Below are 21,386 nucleotides of genomic sequence, written 5' to 3' on the forward strand. Positions count from 1 at the left end.
CCAGTGCAGGGAACCAAAATAGAGAGATTTGCGGTTCAAATACCACGTAGACCAACGAATCCATTTCATCTGTTTCACATGCGAAATAGATGTTAAGATTCTTTTTTATTACATCTATTTTTTAAAATTATTGTTTTATATGAAAAATTTTAACTAATAATAGTCTTCTTTTGCAGGCTATGGTTCTTGGACACGAACTAAGACTCATGGAGCTTTTTGTAGAAACTCACATGTGAAATGATGACCGTCAAAAAGAGATGCTACAGCTCATTGATAGCCGAGCTTAGAAGTTCATTGTAAGTTGGATTTCAATAATTTTTTTCTCAAGTTATTATTTTTTAAAATAGCTGGCTGGTTATTTTTTTAGGAAACATATACCCACCTGATTGCAGGAGAGATATGAGAACGATCCTTTGACCCATCCAAAACTCAATCCAGTTTTGTGGTTAAAAGTTGGATCATCTAATGGACCCTATATAAATTGGATTTATGGTATCTCAAACACTCTTATTGAGGATATGCAGATGAATTGTAATGTAGTGACCATTGGTTCCTTGCAATCGGTATCGAGCTCCCAATCTGTATAATTCCAGGCGATTGTGTGACAACAAGTTGAAGCTCAAATGGCCTGGCTTACTACTGAGACAAAACAACTTATTGCTAAGATGGCCGAACTTAGGTGAAGGTATGTGGAGTTATTGTCAAACATCGATGGTACATATGGTCCACCTCGTCGCCCACCTGGTCCCGGCAAAGATCCTCCCCTGCCTCCTCCTCCTTTAGCTTCTATTCTCTAGATTAATTGTATTTAAATTGATAATTTTTAAATTTGTAATAAATATTTGGTTTTTTATTTTAGTTTTTATTTCTTTTAATTTTTTTGTGTTCTATTTATTTGATTTTAAAAAAAATATTAAACAAATTACTAACGGAATTACCGACAGACTAAGTTTATTAAAGTTCTAAAGAGTTGAAAAAAAATTACATGAAATGCTACTCAACATTACAGATGGAATCACCGACAAACTAAATCCCTCAAAGAGTTCTAGAGAGTTAAAAAAAATTACATGATCTTGCCACTGATAATATGTAAATCACCAACGGGTTTAGTTTATCGGTAATATGAAATAAATCACCAATGAAATTACAAATAGTATTCTTTGTCGATGATATGTCATACTAACTGATGAAATGATACTGGTATTTTTTTAACGTGTTTTTTTTCCTGTAAATCTAACAGTGATGATATTACTGATGGAATGACCGGCATAATAAAAATCACTAACGATAAGTTTTTCAATGAATAATTACCATCCATGATTCCCTTGGTAAATGTTTTTCCAATAGAATCAATGTTTAAATACCGACGGACCAATCCATTGGTAATATGCAAAATTCTAGCAGTGTTTAATTGGTCAATTTTACTATGTTTCAAAGTCTTTCGCCAATGATGCACCCAAGTCTTTTTCTGTTCACAGTTGAGCAAAGAAAATTCAAATGAAAGGTTGAAGAGAGCCAAATTAGTATAAATAGGACCTCTTTTGTTGCCCAAATGCACATAACAAACAACAATATTCTACAAACCGTAGTGGTTCATAGAATTATCTAAGATGATGGCAACGAAAAAGATGTGGGTTTGGATGTTGCTAACATTATTAACTTTGGTTGGCGAAAGGTGTGGTCGTTGCTATGGGTGTTTGGAGGAAGAGAGAATTGGGCTCTTGGGGATCAAAGCTTTGATCAATCCACACAGCGTTTACGGGTATTTAGGCGACTGGACGGTCAATAAAGAGGATAATTGTTGTAAGTGGTCTGGGATCAAGTGTGATACAGCCGCAAGGCGAGCGATCCAACTCTCTCTTTGGGATGCAAGGGATTTGCGCTTGGGCGATTGGGTTCTCAACGCATCTTTGTTTTTTCCTTTTAGAGAATTGCAAAGTCTTGATTTGAGCTCTACTGGATTAGTTGGTTGCTTTGAGAATCAAGGTTCGTTCAATGTTTATCTTCTTATAATAAAAAATAAAGTTATATTATTTGTGGATGTTAATTATCTTGCTTCGATGTTTTTCTTCCAGGTTTCGAAGTCCTATCATCAAAACTGGAGTTACTTGACCTAAGTGATAAACGATTTAATGATAAAAGCATTTTGTCATGTTTGACTGGGCTTTCCACTCTCAAGTCTTTGGATCTATCACACAATCAGTTGACAGGATCAGCTAGCTTCTATGGTAACCTTTTCCTTTCTCCTTCTCATATGATTTTTCTATGCGTTTATTTCCTTCCAATATGCTTTTGACAAACATCTTTCAGGTTCCAAAGACTTGTCATCAAGGTTGAAAAAACTGCAGAACCTTCATCTAAGTGGGAATCAATGCAACGATAGCATTTTTTTCATCTCTAACTGGGTTTCCATTTCTCAAGTCTTTGGATCTGTCATTCAATAAGCTGACAGGATCAATATTAAATTATATATAATTCATACCTAACTGCTTTGCATGCCATTCTCGTATACGGTTTCTTTATCAAGAAAAATGAGGACTTTATATCTATTTAATAATCAATTTAATGATAGCATTTTATCATGTTTGACTGAGCTTTCATCTATAGGAATTTATATCTATATGCATTCATGCATCATTTTCTTATGTATATCTCGTAAGATTTCAAGTCCAACAGATTTCATAGCATCCCATCAATTCTTGTTTTTAGTTTCTATAATGCATATCGGAGATCTTTATGACTTACATATAGCAACAACTCTCCTGCAGGTTTTGAGATCAAATCATCACATTTGAGGAAACTTGAGAACCTTGACCTAAGCTATAATATGTTCAACGACAACATTTTATCATATATGGGTGGATTTTCTTCTCTCAAGTCTTTAAATTTATCAGGCAATATGTTGTTAGGATCAACGACTATCAATGGTAAAGTTTTTAATATTTCATGGCATCTTGTACCTAATTAGGCATAACTTACCCAAAATTCATTTTTTTAGATTGTACATGAAAACTTATTTAGCTCATTTTTCAACAATACCTTTTGAAATCTCTAAATTTCTCACGCAATTTGTTGTTTCTATCCAAAAATCATCATAGGTTTAAGATGTATACTTAATTGTCATAATACTTAATTTCACTACTTATTTGATTGCCTGTTTTCAATTCTACACATCATAGGTTTAAGGAAGCTGGAATTACTGCATTCACTGGGAGCATTGCCATCCCTAAAGACCCTTTCTCTTAAGGATACTAATTTAAGCTGGACATCAATAAGTCAAGGTTAATCAAAGTTTAGTTTCTTAAAATTTTAATTAATAAAATTGAATGGAATGGTTACTCTGTACCACCACTATTTTGATCATACCTTTTCTTGTTTCTTTTTCACAGGGACTTTCTTCAACTCGACCACCCTTGAAGAATTGTATCTAGATCGTACTTCTCTCCCAATAAACTTTTTCCAAAACATTGGAGCATTGCCTGCTCTTAAAGTTTTGTCTGTTGGTGAATGTGACCTCAATGGCACGCTGCCTGCTCAAGGTAAATTAACAACTCTCCATCTACCTATAATTAAATTATCAATGAAAGATACTTGCATCACTATTTTGACTATTTTGAGATAAATTGTACAGGTTTGTGTGAATTGAAGAATCTGAAGCAGTTAGATCTCTATGGAAATAATTTAAGAGGTTCACTCCCAGATTATTTGGGGAACTTGTCATCTCTACAACTATTAGATGTTTCTAGAAACCAATTTACTGGAAATATTAACTCCAGTTCTCTTACCAACATCATATCCCTTGAATTCCTCTCACTATCAAATAACCTCTTTGAAGTTCCCATTTCAATGAAGCCTTTTATGAACCACTCAAGCCTCAAGTTCTTCGATAGTAAGAACAATAGGCTAGTAACGGAACCTACTGCATTTGATAATTTGATTCCGAAGTTCCAACTAGTCTTTTTCCGCTTGTCAAAAAGTCTAACATCGGAAGCAGTCAATGTAGAAATTCCCAACTTCCTCTATAACCAATACGACTTAAGAGTCCTTGATCTCTCCCACAACAACATCATTGGAATGTTTCCATCGTGGTTGCTTAAGAACAATACACGATTGGAGCAACTATTTATGAGCGAAAACTCCTTTGTTGGTACCTTACTGTTTCAAGATCACCCAAATCCAAAAATGAAAGTCATAGATATATCCAAAAATGAAAGTCACGTGTTTATAAAAATACTCATTCGACATGCCTCCCTAGATTTATTGCCAAAAGAGATATGAGATATACTCACAGAGATCAGTCACTTTTTTAGATATATATGCTCTAACAAGTTGCATACCCAACATATATATAGAGAAGCTTGAAACAAATATCATCCAGACAATCTACAAACTTGAGATGATATTTCCTTCATCTTTCTTTGACTCAATAGAGCATCTACCTATACATCTACTGATTGAGACAAAAGTAGGAGGCCCTAACCAATATAGATGGATGTATCCATTTAAGAGGTGACGGATTACATATTCATTCTAATTAAATTTTTATTTTTTTTAATAAGACATTCATTTAATTCCATTTGAAAACTTATTCAATCTAAAGAAAAAAGTTAAAAATAAAGCGCATGTTAAGGCTTTGATATGTAAGGCTTATATTGTGGAAGAGAACTTAACATTTAACTCATAATATTTTGAGTCTCATTTGAGAACAAGAATAAACAGTGTTCCAAGACATAATGACAGTGGGGAATTTCCTTCCAGTGGGAGCTTGTCAATATTTTATTGTCTTGAATGACTTGTACCAAAAAATATAGTGAGAAGAAAATATTTGACAGAAATCAAATACAATACTAGAAGTGAAAATATTTTTCCATTTTGGACAACATAGAATATCAAATTTATTCTTGATACAATACTAGAAATAGAACCAAACACTTATTGCAACAAATTAAACATGAAGTAAAATAAATATTAGTGAATGTTATATTTCCTTGTTCAATTCATTGCCTTGTTCATATTATAAAATAATCAATTTATAAAAACTTATTAGTCATAAATAAAATCAACTAGTTTGTGGCTTTATTTGTTGATGAATATTTGTAAGTACACGAATTTCAGGTAGGCTCTCGTATAGGGAAGGTGCTGTTGAATTTTTAACATAAAATAGGAATGTTATTACCCTTTTCAATGCTTTAATTTGTATAGATGTTAATGAGAATGTCATTAGTGAGTAATATGGACAGGAGTGCTGCTAGTTCTTCTAGCAGCGTTTCTAATAACCATGAGTCGTTCGGTGCCGACCATGATAAGCACCCGAGGCACATGCACCCTTTCTCGATGCAGGCTCGTCGAGTGCAATGCCACCTCACAAAGGGGTTTTCCGTTATGAGAAACATGTATGTACTGGGAAGTACATTGCTCAATGAAAGCTCAGTCGCTCAATGTAAGTTTGTTTTAATTCCTTTTATGCACGATTGAAAAATAAACTACAATGTATAATTTTTGAATAATTAATTTCAATTAATAAATGGAATTTTAGGTTTATAAATGTGGAGGTTACTTGCACAATAATATCAATGATGAAATCATCAATGAAAGTGCCATTGTTTTAGTGAAATCAAGTTTTCAAAAATCCTGAATTGAAACCTATGATTGATGCAAGATTCAGAAACTTCAAGGATATTATACATAAATAGTTTTTTTATTATTTTATTTGGTTAGCTATTTAATGTTAATGAGCAAACTATTTTACAAATTTGACATGCAATGAAAAAATTTACTATGATAGGGCTAATAGCACAACATTGTAAGATTGAATTCAAAATGTTATATTTTTTATTTAAATGTTGAAATTGTATTCTTCATTATCTTACCAATAATTTATTTCTGGATATATGTTAAGTGATTTCTGGTATGAGGCATAGGAGAAAACAAAAAAATATGCTAAAGAAAGAGGTTTTTCAGGCTGAGAGACGTGGTTGTTTGGAGAGATTTTAGACCTTCGCACATCTTAAAGGCTATCTAGGAAGTTTATATCTAGCACATGATGTTTGCACATTTCATGTGGTGGTCACAATCCAGTGCAGGGAACCAAAATAGAGAGATTTGCGGTTCAAATACCACGTAGACCAACGAATCCATTTCATCTGTTTCACATGCGAAATAGATGTTAAGATTCTTTTTTATTACATCTATTTTTTAAAATTATTGTTTTATATGAAAAATTTTAACTAATAATAGTCTTCTTTTGCAGGCTATGGTTCTTGGACACGAACTAAGACTCATGGAGCTTTTTGTAGAAACTCACATGTGAAATGATGACCGTCAAAAAGAGATGCTACAGCTCATTGATAGCCGAGCTTAGAAGTTCATTGTAAGTTGGATTTCAATAATTTTTTTCTCAAGTTATTATTTTTTAAAATAGCTGGCTGGTTATTTTTTTAGGAAACATATACCCACCTGATTGCAGGAGAGATATGAGAACGATCCTTTGACCCATCCAAAACTCAATCCAGTTTTGTGGTTAAAAGTTGGATCATCTAATGGACCCTATATAAATTGGATTTATGGTATCTCAAACACTCTTATTGAGGATATGCAGATGAATTGTAATGTAGTGACCATTGGTTCCTTGCAATCGGTATCGAGCTCCCAATCTGTATAATTCCAGGCGATTGTGTGACAACAAGTTGAAGCTCAAATGGCCTGGCTTACTACTGAGACAAAACAACTTATTGCTAAGATGGCCGAACTTAGGTGAAGGTATGTGGAGTTATTGTCAAACATCGATGGTACATATGGTCCACCTCGTCGCCCACCTGGTCCCGGCAAAGATCCTCCCCTGCCTCCTCCTCCTTTAGCTTCTATTCTCTAGATTAATTGTATTTAAATTGATAATTTTTAAATTTGTAATAAATATTTGGTTTTTTATTTTAGTTTTTATTTCTTTTAATTTTTTTGTGTTCTATTTATTTGATTTTAAAAAAAATATTAAACAAATTACTAACGGAATTACCGACAGACTAAGTTTATTAAAGTTCTAAAGAGTTGAAAAAAAATTACATGAAATGCTACTCAACATTACAGATGGAATCACCGACAAACTAAATCCCTCAAAGAGTTCTAGAGAGTTAAAAAAAATTACATGATCTTGCCACTGATAATATGTAAATCACCAACGGGTTTAGTTTATCGGTAATATGAAATAAATCACCAATGAAATTACAAATAGTATTCTTTGTCGATGATATGTCATACTAACTGATGAAATGATACTGGTATTTTTTTAACGTGTTTTTTTTCCTGTAAATCTAACAGTGATGATATTACTGATGGAATGACCGGCATAATAAAAATCACTAACGATAAGTTTTTCAATGAATAATTACCATCCATGATTCCCTTGGTAAATGTTTTTCCAATAGAATCAATGTTTAAATACCGACGGACCAATCCATTGGTAATATGCAAAATTCTAGCAGTGTTTAATTGGTCAATTTTACTATGTTTCAAAGTCTTTCGCCAATGATGCACCCAAGTCTTTTTCTGTTCACAGTTGAGCAAAGAAAATTCAAATGAAAGGTTGAAGAGAGCCAAATTAGTATAAATAGGACCTCTTTTGTTGCCCAAATGCACATAACAAACAACAATATTCTACAAACCGTAGTGGTTCATAGAATTATCTAAGATGATGGCAACGAAAAAGATGTGGGTTTGGATGTTGCTAACATTATTAACTTTGGTTGGCGAAAGGTGTGGTCGTTGCTATGGGTGTTTGGAGGAAGAGAGAATTGGGCTCTTGGGGATCAAAGCTTTGATCAATCCACACAGCGTTTACGGGTATTTAGGCGACTGGACGGTCAATAAAGAGGATAATTGTTGTAAGTGGTCTGGGATCAAGTGTGATACAGCCGCAAGGCGAGCGATCCAACTCTCTCTTTGGGATGCAAGGGATTTGCGCTTGGGCGATTGGGTTCTCAACGCATCTTTGTTTTTTCCTTTTAGAGAATTGCAAAGTCTTGATTTGAGCTCTACTGGATTAGTTGGTTGCTTTGAGAATCAAGGTTCGTTCAATGTTTATCTTCTTATAATAAAAAATAAAGTTATATTATTTGTGGATGTTAATTATCTTGCTTCGATGTTTTTCTTCCAGGTTTCGAAGTCCTATCATCAAAACTGGAGTTACTTGACCTAAGTGATAAACGATTTAATGATAAAAGCATTTTGTCATGTTTGACTGGGCTTTCCACTCTCAAGTCTTTGGATCTATCACACAATCAGTTGACAGGATCAGCTAGCTTCTATGGTAACCTTTTCCTTTCTCCTTCTCATATGATTTTTCTATGCGTTTATTTCCTTCCAATATGCTTTTGACAAACATCTTTCAGGTTCCAAAGACTTGTCATCAAGGTTGAAAAAACTGCAGAACCTTCATCTAAGTGGGAATCAATGCAACGATAGCATTTTTTTCATCTCTAACTGGGTTTCCATTTCTCAAGTCTTTGGATCTGTCATTCAATAAGCTGACAGGATCAATATTAAATTATATATAATTCATACCTAACTGCTTTGCATGCCATTCTCGTATACGGTTTCTTTATCAAGAAAAATGAGGACTTTATATCTATTTAATAATCAATTTAATGATAGCATTTTATCATGTTTGACTGAGCTTTCATCTATAGGAATTTATATCTATATGCATTCATGCATCATTTTCTTATGTATATCTCGTAAGATTTCAAGTCCAACAGATTTCATAGCATCCCATCAATTCTTGTTTTTAGTTTCTATAATGCATATCGGAGATCTTTATGACTTACATATAGCAACAACTCTCCTGCAGGTTTTGAGATCAAATCATCACATTTGAGGAAACTTGAGAACCTTGACCTAAGCTATAATATGTTCAACGACAACATTTTATCATATATGGGTGGATTTTCTTCTCTCAAGTCTTTAAATTTATCAGGCAATATGTTGTTAGGATCAACGACTATCAATGGTAAAGTTTTTAATATTTCATGGCATCTTGTACCTAATTAGGCATAACTTACCCAAAATTCATTTTTTTAGATTGTACATGAAAACTTATTTAGCTCATTTTTCAACAATACCTTTTGAAATCTCTAAATTTCTCACGCAATTTGTTGTTTCTATCCAAAAATCATCATAGGTTTAAGATGTATACTTAATTGTCATAATACTTAATTTCACTACTTATTTGATTGCCTGTTTTCAATTCTACACATCATAGGTTTAAGGAAGCTGGAATTACTGCATTCACTGGGAGCATTGCCATCCCTAAAGACCCTTTCTCTTAAGGATACTAATTTAAGCTGGACATCAATAAGTCAAGGTTAATCAAAGTTTAGTTTCTTAAAATTTTAATTAATAAAATTGAATGGAATGGTTACTCTGTACCACCACTATTTTGATCATACCTTTTCTTGTTTCTTTTTCACAGGGACTTTCTTCAACTCGACCACCCTTGAAGAATTGTATCTAGATCGTACTTCTCTCCCAATAAACTTTTTCCAAAACATTGGAGCATTGCCTGCTCTTAAAGTTTTGTCTGTTGGTGAATGTGACCTCAATGGCACGCTGCCTGCTCAAGGTAAATTAACAACTCTCCATCTACCTATAATTAAATTATCAATGAAAGATACTTGCATCACTATTTTGACTATTTTGAGATAAATTGTACAGGTTTGTGTGAATTGAAGAATCTGAAGCAGTTAGATCTCTATGGAAATAATTTAAGAGGTTCACTCCCAGATTATTTGGGGAACTTGTCATCTCTACAACTATTAGATGTTTCTAGAAACCAATTTACTGGAAATATTAACTCCAGTTCTCTTACCAACATCATATCCCTTGAATTCCTCTCACTATCAAATAACCTCTTTGAAGTTCCCATTTCAATGAAGCCTTTTATGAACCACTCAAGCCTCAAGTTCTTCGATAGTAAGAACAATAGGCTAGTAACGGAACCTACTGCATTTGATAATTTGATTCCGAAGTTCCAACTAGTCTTTTTCCGCTTGTCAAAAAGTCTAACATCGGAAGCAGTCAATGTAGAAATTCCCAACTTCCTCTATAACCAATACGACTTAAGAGTCCTTGATCTCTCCCACAACAACATCATTGGAATGTTTCCATCGTGGTTGCTTAAGAACAATACACGATTGGAGCAACTATTTATGAGCGAAAACTCCTTTGTTGGTACCTTACTGTTTCAAGATCACCCAAATCCAAAAATGAAAGTCATAGATATATCCAACAACAACATGAATGGTCAAGTTTCAAAAAATATTTGTTTGATCTTTTCAAATCTAGACACCTTAAGGATGGCTAAAAATGGATTCACAGGTTGTATCCCTTCTTGTTTGGGAAATATTAGCTCTCTGGAAGTTTTAGATTTATCCAACAATCAATTGTCGACAATAAAACTAGAATGCTTGACAGCATTAACATTTCTCATGCTGTCAAACAACAATTTGGGTGGCCAATTACCTGACTTAGTGTTCAATTCTTCTGGTCTGTATTTTCTCTACCTAAGTGGTAACAACTTTTGGGGTCAGATACCAGATTTTCCACCACCCTCTTGGAAAATATGGTTTGAATTGGATTTGAGTAACAATCAGTTTTCAGGCATGCTTCCAAGGTGGTTAGTCAATTCGACGCTACTCTGCGTAATTGATTTGTCCAAAAACCATTTTAAGGGTCCAATTCCAAGTGACTTTTGTAAGCTTGAGGTGCTTGAATATTTGGACCTTTCTAAGAACAAATTGTTTGGTTCTATACCATCTTGCTTCAATCCACCACAAATAACACATGTTCATCTATCTGAAAATAGATTGAGTGGTCTATTAACATATGGATTTTATAACAGCTCTTCCCTGGTTACGATGGATCTCCGAGATAACAACTTCACCGGTTCCATTCCAAATTGGATTGGTAATCTTTCATCATTGAGTGTTCTTCTTCTGAGGGCTAATCACTTTAATGGCAAGTTCCCTGTTCATTTATGTTGGTTAGAACAATTAAGCATTTTGGATGTTTCACAAAATCAGCTCTCTAGTCCACTACCCTCCTGTTTGGGCAATCTTACTTTCAAGGCAAGTTCCAAGAAAGCGTTAGTGGATCTCGGATTTGTTTTTCCATCAAGGTCTATAGAAAAAGCTTATTATGACACAATGGGTCCACCACTAGTGGATAGCATCAAAAACTTGGAAAGCATTTTTTGGCCCAACACTACAGAAGTAATAGAATTTACAACTAAAAACATGTATTATGGTTACAAGGGAAAAATTCTCACCTACATGTCTGGTATTGATCTCTCCTGTAACAACTTCTTAGGAGCAATCCCTCAAGAATTGGGAAACTTATGTGAGATACATGCATTGAACCTATCACACAACAATCTCGTGGGATCTATACCTGCAACGTTCTCAAACCTGAAGCAGATTGAGAGTTTGGATCTTTCTTACAACAACTTGAATGGTGCAATCCCTCAGCAACTTACTGAAATTACCACACTTGCAGTTTTTAGTGTGGCGCACAATAACTTGTCAGGTAAGACTCCCGAGAGAAAATATCAGTTTGGGACCTTCGATGAAAGTAGTTATGAAGGAAATCCTTTCTTATGTGGACCTCCATTGCAAAACAATTGTAATGAAGAAGAATCACCATCGCAACCAATGCCTAATGATGAACAAGAAGATGATGGTTTCATAGACATGGATTTTTTTCTACCTCAATTTTGGTATATGCTACACAATTGTGGTGATGACGATTGCAGCAGTTCTCTACATCAATCCATATTGGCGACGCAGGTGGTTTTACTTCATCGAAGACTGCATAGATACTTGCAACTATTTTGTGGTGGCTAGTTTTCGTAAGTTCTCCAACTTCAGAAGGTGAATTTGTTTTGATTGTTGCTGGGAAGGCAGTAGTTCCTTGCTTGTGAGTTATTGGTCTTGTATGTCTAGCAATTGGATACTTGGTAGTGTACTGTCTCTATAATATTTTGAAATAAAAAATAATAATAGAAAATGACAACAATGCCTTTGAATGAGTAAATTTTAAGTTTAAATTATTGAGGGATACTTTGGTAATTTTCCTAACAATTGGTAAATATAAATAGGAAAAGAAAAACAAAAAAAAAGGAAGTGCTCAAAATTTTTGAGAGGAAACCGTGAGAAGAAGAAGAAGAGAAAAAGGAAGGAAGGAAGAGAAAAGATGGAAAGAAATGGTTTTTCATAACTTCTGAGGTTAAATTTTGGGTTTGTTTGCACGATTCTCAAGTTTAGTTTTGATTTTAAGATTTTTGTGTTTGTAGAGATTTTAAGTTGTGTTGTGAAGTTTAATTGATGAATTATTGTTATGGTAAGTGTTTAATTAGTTACCGATGGAATTTTTTTTGTTGGTAAATTACGGTAAATTTTACCAATAAAATTATCTATTGCTATATCCCTCGATAAACACTAGCAAAAACATTCTGTTAGTATATATTGAGGGAATTGCGGTGGAAAAAGAATGAATAAAAAAGACAGAAAAATACGATGATGTGTAACTTTTATCAATGGTTTTACCAATGGAATAAATCGGATAGTAAAGTTCATCCATAAATATACCGACAGAAATAATCCCTTGGTATAGACTGATAAAATTACAAACGCTATTACAAAGGGATTCAAAAAGTCAAATCGTATGATGATGTGGCAATTTTTACCGATAGAATTACCAAGGGAATGCCTGACAGGATTATTTTGTTGGTAAATCCATTGATAATATTTAATTTATGACCTGAAGATCAACCCTCTCTCTGCTCCCCCCTTTCTCCTTCTTCCTTGTACATTTTTTCTGCAAATAGTCATCCCCTCATTCTCAACATAATTCAATCTCCCACAACAAATCTGGCCACCACAACACTCAGTTTGTCAACATTCATGTTCTGATTCAAATTTTATTAAGGATTCTCCACCTTAAGTAAGCAAATCTATCCTTTTTTTTAATTTAAACATAATTTTTAAATGTTATTTTTTTTTTTGCATATTTTTGTAGTATATGTATTTTGTTTGGGTGTTTACTTGTTTTATAATTTTTTCCTCATACAATTCTGCTGTATTGATTTATGATTTGTACATGTTATCACACCCGAAATCGCGACAACCTTTAAAAATTCAATTTGGTGGAGAAAGAATATATTTCTGGCATCTTGTTCTTTGATAGGAAAAAGGTCTTGTTTAAGGAGTTGCCACCTAGTATTATGATCACTAGAAACACTACATGGTCAACAGATACTATCACTCATTAAGCGTCCTACCTGTGGTAGACTGTATTGTTGGTTTTGTTTTAAATTGCTAAGAGTTTGTTGGATTTTGCTATGATGGTCTGCTCGTAATATTCCTAACCCTAGTGTCAATAAATATTCAACTATGAATATTTCTAATTCTAGCGTTGGTAAATATTATGTAGTAAAAAAAAAAACATTTAGCATTCCTAGCTCTAACGTCATAAAATAAATCAATAAACTAAATTTAAATTAATACATTTATTTTTTTTTATTTTTTTATGGGTTTGGCCCAGCTTGTGTGGGTTGGACTATGTCGGCCAACCTGACCAAGCTGGGCAGCAGGAAGCACGCGTGAATTTAGTCACGCGTGCATGAATAATGTGAAGGTAATTAAAATTACCGTCGCACAGTGTTCAAATATTATTTGCAAAGAATGAAAAGGTAAATGAGCGTAACTGGTTCTTGAAATGATGAAGACGGTGGCAACGCTGGTTCTGGTCTCGACGATTTCCTCTGCTTATATTCTTTCCTTCTGCTCGTCTCTATCTCCCTCTCGTGCTCGTTTTCTCTGGTTCTATCTTCCTGTTTTTGTTCTTTTTCTGGGTTTTTCATTGTTTTAGTGTTTTTGCTCTCTCCTTCTGTTGCCTTCCCCTCTGGCCTTTCTGTGGCTTCTATAAAGCCAGAGAAAGCCTTCTCTTCGTGCCGAAGCACGTTAGTTCCTGTTTGAGGAAAAACAGGGGACTAGCAGTCCTGCCATTGCAGGACTGTTGGTCACGACAACATGGCCTTTTGAAATGGTATCGTGGAGGATAGTGGGCAGCTGAGGTAAGAGTCGTGGGGACTGTCTTTGGCGCATTTCCCCGGATTTTCCAATTGAATCGGTCCCTGGGATGAAAGAAGGCGATGAACAGTGGAAACGGCGACGTTTTCTTGACTAAAATGGATATTTCCAATTTGCCTCCTAAACTTCTGACATTTAGCAATTGGGTGTCTGTCTTTGGTGCATTTCCCTGGATTAATTTTGGTGCTATTTACAAAACGATTGTTGGTTTTTAATTTAATCAATTCAATTTTTAGTTGACTCTTCAACTTGTAATTTTTTTAAAATTACCCCTAGAAAAATCAATTAATCCCCCTATAGTATCACCACCTATTCACTTTGATCCTCGGACCCCAAATTAACCCTAAATTTTGGTATTTCTTCAATTAAACTCTTGATTGTATTAATTAATTAAATCAAAGTTTAATTAAATCCTCAAACTTTCAATTCTTCTAATTTTTTATCAAATTGACTCCTAAAATTATAATTTGATCCTTATTAGTCCCCAAATTTTCAATTTGTGTTATTTTAACCCCATCTTCAATTCATTTTTTTTTATTATTTATTATTTGTTTTTGAAAAATTCAAAAATTGGGTATGACAGATGTTATTGTTTGTTTTATATCTTGTAAAATTATATTTGTTTGTAAATTGAAGAAACTTATATTGATTTTTTTTTACTCAAGTGTTTTATGATGAAATAAATAATGGCTTATTTAATGAAATCGTTTTATATTTTGTTAATTTTATTGTAGAGTTATAATTTGTTATAAATGTGTAGAAATTTGAATTTATGTAGATATATAATTGATAATGAATTATGAGAACTATTAAAATAGATTGAATAAAATTGAGATAAACCAATATTTTTACAAATTATTTAGTTAACATAGTTAATTAATAAACATTGTCATCATTATATATTTAAATATATTTGATATAAATAATGGATGGATCGAGATTTACTCCAGGGGTTGAAGATGATGGATTATTGTAATGGGGTTTAAGGTTTTATTAATTATACATTATCTAGCCTGAGAAATATTAGTAGATGCGGTATTAAAAAATCGATTTAGATGTTGTAACGATTCATGTTCTACAAAAAGAGTTCATAGAGAAATTAATACTTGTGTTGGTATGCACACGGAGAACCATAGGTTTCTTAACATATCATGGTAGAGAGGATGATTAAGTCAACTTTTAGTGTTAGCAACATGTATGAAGTTGTAGATGACAACAATAATCCTTATAGGGATCTGATTATGTATGCAATGAGAATGAATCAAGGTTATGTCGATCAATGTTCAACAATAAATGAAGAACCTAATGCAGACATGACCAAGTTTTTTTATTTTTTAAAAGATTTTGGCTAACTATTATGGAATGGTTGCATAAATCCATGAGTCCATCGATAAAAAACTTACCGATAGAATGTGAGTGTAAATATTGATGGGAATTTCTGTCAATAAAACTGTAAAATCTGGTAGTGGACACTTCAACATCTAACTCCACCTTTAAAAAACTCATGCGTAAATCATAATACATGTCAAACAATAATTAATCAATATTAATTTAAATTAATATATAAACCAAATTAAATCTAAGAATTTATTCATACACCATTAGCATAGAATCTTTCACCAAAAGATAAAGGTAATTAGACCTCCTGTACATAACGTTATATATTCCAAACTCTTTTAACAAATGCATGTGGGAAAAGAAAACTTCACCACCTAAACCCTCCGGTGGCTCAGATGTTAAAAAACCCCATTATCTATTTTGTAGGTCACATATCCCTATCCATTACCCACCACCCTCTAATCATTACCAACGGAATCTCTTTATACTACCACTAATCACTGCTACAATTCATTACACACACACACACACACCTGTGCTTAGCTATGGCTTTAATCTTAGCGATATAATGTCCATATATATGGAGTAGCCGACGGAATCTCCTTATATTACCAATTGAGTGTAAGGAAGAATCTGGCAGAGAGTTCTGGTGTTGATCAAATTATTCTTGGAGGCTAATTTAACCATTTAAGTTTTTGAAATCAATTTGTGAATATTTGTTCATGTAGCTTATGATATTATATAAAAAATTATCTCAATTTAAAAAAACAAAGTTATTAGATGAGATTTTAAGAATTATTGTACATACTATTATACTATATATTGCATATATAATTAATTAAGTTTTGGTTGCATTCAAAAGATTTAGATTTTGTGATGAGCGGATGAACGGGCTAAATAAATTAAACAATTTATTCAAAGATAACAACGTCAAATTTTGGATACAGTTTAGTCTGCTATTATTATTATATTACCTTTGCCATAACACATGCGATAACGTCATATATTCCCCTCTCTTTTTTTCAACTCATTAATCCAACGGGAAAAAAACAAAATTCACCACCTAAAGACTGTGGTGGCTCAGATATTAGAAAAGTCTATTACGTACTTGTCTGTCTGTTTTTTAAAAGCATTTTTAAAATGCAAAAATAAATGTTAAGGCTTTATTAGTGATATGAATGTCCACATGGAGCCACCAGCGTAATCTCTTTTATAAGAGCACCGACTGAATGCAGGGGGGAATATAGCAGTGAAATCTAGTGTCTCGAACGTGAAATTTAGAATCCAACTTAATGTTTATGATCAAATCATTCTTGAAGTTTAATCTAGCCATTCAAGTTTTTGACATCAGATTTGTGAGCTATTTATAAATCTCTCATTCTACCTCTTTCTCTTACTTAAATTTAAAATTAACTCCTATAAAAATTATTTTAATGTATTTTAGTTGACTTGACATGTTTGAATATAGTGATTTTATTTAAAAAAATTTAAGATGATATTTTTTAATATTAAAATGATATATAACATATTGCATCAACCCAAATTTCATAACTTAACACATCAAACTCGTGATATAGGTCATGGACTTCACTGAACTAAACAAACATTATTTTTTTAATTATTTTTATTTAATAATATGATAATAAAAATACACTCATAAAATTAAGAATAAATTAAATATAGAAATATTTATTTAATACTGTGATAAAATAAAGTTAAAAAATTATAAAAACCATTTTAAAATTAAAAAAATATTCAAGATGAAAGTAAAAAAAATTCTCTCGGTTCTTTTAGTTTGTAGTTGAAGTTAATTAATCATGCCAACCCCAATAAAATTCTTTTAATAATTTAATTTTAAATCGACACAGACCTTGTTAATTTTAAAAAACCCCACCACCTAAACACTCTGGCGGCTCAGATATTAAAAAATTCCATTACGTCCTTCTTCGTCCGCATACACAAATATTCGTTAGCAACACTAATCATTGCTACAATTGACTATAAATTACAAGATATAAGTAATACATTTTCTTAGCTTTGGCCTTAACTTGGTGGTTAGGAATCTATTAGACTGGCTAGAAAATTTTATGCGAGCATATTAAATTTCTCAATAATTAATCAAAGGTGGAGTTAACCTAACTAGCTAGTTACTTGAGGATTAAAGAAAGAAACAACGTCGAGAGCAAAGGAAAGAGTACTATATATATGACATCGAGTCGAAGAGCTAAATATAAACAAATCGAAAAGAGTGAGAGAGGCTGCATACAGCATCTCAGTACTATTGCTTCTAGGAAAGTGGCTCTGCTGCTGCTTGAACCAAACATTTGCCCTTCTACAGTACAGGCCAAGGTGCGTGCTCTGGTTTGCTTAATTTTCTCATTAATTAGTTTTGTTTTTCTCTCCATCCATGTTTCTTTTTCCTTCCATAATATTTGATACACTAAGACGAACGGTTCAAGGGGAATGTCATGAACGTAGCCTCTCCCTCTGAAACTCTAGTTCTAATTTCTTTTGGCTCTTATTTAGTAAGTTAGCAACTGCAACACATGAAACGAGTTCATTTTCACCTTTCCTCTGCTTTGAAAGGAAAATTGTTGTTAAAATCACCATGAGAAAGCTGAGGATAGTAGCTCCTGGTTAAGGAGGATGCTACTTTTTTGACTACGTACTAGGTCGTTAATTAGAAGTAAAATTATACAGTACTATCTATGAATCTATAAATCTTGATGTGGATAACATGTCTTTTATGATCAGATTGAAGAGTTAACTGTCTCGTTGAGCTAAATCTGACCTGAAAATAAAAGATGATCGTTAAAAAGAACACAAGTAGATGTAAGCTTGTTAGATGAAGAGCCATGGATATATTATAATTTTATGTACTTGCTGAGGGCATTTGATTTTCCTAAAATATTTTATAAAATAATATATTTTATATGTTTTAGATGCCAATCTCTCCTTCCCTTTTCTTTTGCCTCTCCCTCCTCCCCCTTTCCCTTGAAGACTATTTTAGATATCACATGTAAATTTAACGGATCTATAATATACTTAATGTTCACGTACTAATTAATTAGTTTTTAGAACTAGACACGCTATTCAATTCATTTTATTTATAGGGACTAATCGATAACATATTCATTTTGAGAACAAGACTAGAAGTCAGATTCTTGAGAAGCAAATATTAATGGCAAATGTTACTATATATTGTCTTTGATTACGGAAGCAAAAACTTCAAACGCATAACTTTTTTTATATATTAATTTTTACATAATTCTTTAATGAAGAAAATAAGTTACTTTTTCCTGTCGTATAATCTTAATTTTTGAGAAATTGTTTTTATTGGTAAATAATGATTCGTTTACCTATCATCTTGGCAGCAAATTGCAATAGATGGGAGAAATTCGTTCACCATATTTTTCACTTGGCCAATATTACTATGGAGATAATCCTGATATTCATTCACCGTACTTTTCATATGGCGGAGAGGACTATCATGGAGATAATGCCGAAATCCATCAAACATATTATTCAGCCGGAGACGATGCCGAAATTCATCCACCATATTCTTCAGCCGGAGACTACTTTGGAGATAATGCTGAAATTCATTCACCATATTCTTCAGCCGGAGACTACCTTGCAGATAATACTGAAATTCATTCTGAAGCATTGTTTCATCAAGATATTTCTGGAAATTCATACAATGCACAACAATTTGTTGAGCATGGAAAAGCACTCCGTTATTCTAGAGAAGATTTGAAAGATGAACAAGAGAGTGATGTGTGCATCTACATAGTTGGCGGGGCACTTCGCAAATCAAACGAAGCCATGTACAGTCCTCAACAAATTTCTATAGGCCCTATTTACCACGGCAACAGAAATCTGCGTTTCATGGAAAGGAAAAAGTCTAAATACTATGAACAGTTCTGGAAAGACAGGGTGTCAAAGGAAAGGGAACGGAAAGGGGCTGAGGACGAGTTTTGGGATGCCCTGACAAAAGATGAAAATCAGATTCGCCAATGTTATGAAGATGGTTCCCATAGAATTAAAAGTTCTCAACGCTTTCTGGATCTGATTCTGTACGATGCTGTATTCATCTTCGAGCTATTCCTCAAGTACAGTGAAGATAGAGAGGAGTTTAAAAAAGATTCTATATTGAAAGAACCATGGTTGAGGTTAGCGATTCGACGGGACTTGATTTTGTTTGAAAATCAGCTTCCATTCTTTATTCTTGAGAAATTATATGAACTTCTTCCAAAAAACATTAAAGGAGAACACACGGATTTTAAAGCTCTTGCTTGTTCCTATTTTAAACTCCACCTTCGAAGTAACCTCTCTCCTGCAGAAACAATGCCAAAGCATTTCACTGATTTGGTAAGATCTTTACTATCCTTCACTCAAAATGACAAGTCTGTAGAACTAATCAAAAGCTTTCACAGTGCAACCAAGCTACGCCAAGCAGGAGTTAAGTTTAAGGTTCCACGAGAACGTGACTGCTTACTTGGTGTGGATTTCCGTAGATTGGAAACAGAGTTTCACATACCAAAGCTTGAGATAGACGGCAACACTGAACGTCTCTTCAGAAACCTTATGGCCATGGAGAAGCGTCTTTATCCAGGACGAGAGTACATCTGCCATTACATCAACCTATTGAGTATTCTTGTTGTCAAACCTAAAGATGCGAAACTCCTAATGAAAAATAAAATTGTAATTCACAATGACGAAGTTGCAGTGAGGGACCTGATTTACAGTCTTGCATCAGACACGATTGATCGCCATTCCTGTTATCACGACATCTTTTTTTCGGTGGATGATTATTATAAAAGCTCCTGGGCCAAAAACCCCTCATACTTTATAGAGGAATTTTTCGGGAATTTTTGGAAAGGTGTTGGAACGGTTAGTGCAGCTGGCCTCCTCATCCTCACTTTAGTACAAACAATTTGTGGGATCCTTGGCCTGCGCTAGCACTCCAAGTGGATCAAGTCAATCCAAAGCCTGTGTAGTTTTATTTCTCCTGTTTGTTGGCTTTTGTTGTGTTGTGCTGTGGATTTTATGTTTCCTGTGCAGTCAATAAACACACACACATGCATGCAGCTTTAGTTCGTTTGGTGTTGCTGACTTGGCGGCATGGCTGCCAGCATTTGTGTCCTGTCTCCATGTTGTATAAATGTACAAACAGTAGTAAGTTGGGCATATTCTCTTTGATGTATTTTAAAAAATTCTTATCACATGTAACTATTCTGTATATTTTATTTTGAATTCCTCATGGTGTGCGCTTAATATTGTAGAGCATGGTATTTTTTTACTTTAAATTCAAGTAAAATACATGAATTACCGTATTTCTAAACACTCACTTAACTTATCTCCGAGGGTGCGAGGGGGATAAGAATAGACATGAACAAAACGACACAAGTATGACTTAATTGTTAATATAATATATCCTTCCATGGTTCTCAAGCTATGCAGATTAATATCTCTTTCTTGGGCTGAAAGGATGACCAAACCAAACTATGGACACATAAAGCATGGCTGGAAAAGCAGTGCGTTCCCTACAAAAATTTATAAAATAATTTTTTTTTATATTTTTATATCGTTAAACCAACACCAATGTTACAATTCTAAAATATCCCATAATCTATAAAATAATATAAAACCGCATGAGTCAAGATATTCTTCGCGAAGCATACTTGAAGAGTGTGTGCGTTTGTGTTGCGAGGTGGCCCGCTCGGTGCACTTTATTAATTCATGCTTTTAACAAATTATATCGCGTAATGCTACTCATAAATAAATAAATAAACTTGAAATAAATAAAATATAATTTTGATTGATATATAAGCTAGTTTAAAAACATACTCTACTATCCAATAAAAAAATATTTACACGAGTATAAGAAACTTCAGAGAGTATTTTATTAAC

General features: G+C 33.4%; 3 protein-coding genes across 3 annotated transcripts; all 3 read left to right on the forward strand.

Moving 5' to 3' along the window:
• Positions 1–1,613: 1,613 nt before the first annotated feature.
• On the forward strand, positions 1,614–10,516 carry LOC133694924 (receptor-like protein 9a). The gene is made up of 9 exons (XM_062116614.1): positions 1,614–1,986; positions 2,076–2,228; positions 3,390–3,539; positions 3,632–4,076; positions 7,750–8,060; positions 8,150–8,302; positions 9,464–9,613; positions 9,706–10,298; positions 10,400–10,516. Exons 1-9 carry the CDS (start codon positions 1,614–1,616, stop codon positions 10,514–10,516), a joined length of 2,445 nt encoding a protein of 814 aa, XP_061972598.1.
• Positions 10,517–10,874: 358 nt separating this feature from the next.
• LOC133693570 (cuscuta receptor 1-like) lies at positions 10,875–12,081 on the forward strand. The gene has a single exon (XM_062114803.1). The coding sequence runs from the start codon at positions 10,908–10,910 to the stop codon at positions 11,889–11,891; it is 984 nt and encodes a 327-aa protein (XP_061970787.1). The 5' UTR covers positions 10,875–10,907; the 3' UTR covers positions 11,892–12,081.
• Positions 12,082–17,690: 5,609 nt separating this feature from the next.
• Positions 17,691–20,736, forward strand: LOC133694149 (UPF0481 protein At3g47200-like). The gene is made up of 2 exons (XM_062115604.1): positions 17,691–17,825; positions 18,851–20,736. The coding sequence occupies exon 2, from the start codon at positions 18,864–18,866 to the stop codon at positions 20,433–20,435; it is 1,572 nt and encodes a 523-aa protein (XP_061971588.1). The 5' UTR covers positions 17,691–17,825; positions 18,851–18,863; the 3' UTR covers positions 20,436–20,736.
• Positions 20,737–21,386: the final 650 nt, after the last annotated feature.

The sequence above is a fragment of the Populus nigra genome, chromosome 5 (genome assembly GCF_951802175.1).
Source record: "Populus nigra chromosome 5, ddPopNigr1.1, whole genome shotgun sequence".
NCBI classification, from domain to species: Eukaryota; Viridiplantae; Streptophyta; class Magnoliopsida; order Malpighiales; family Salicaceae; genus Populus; species Populus nigra.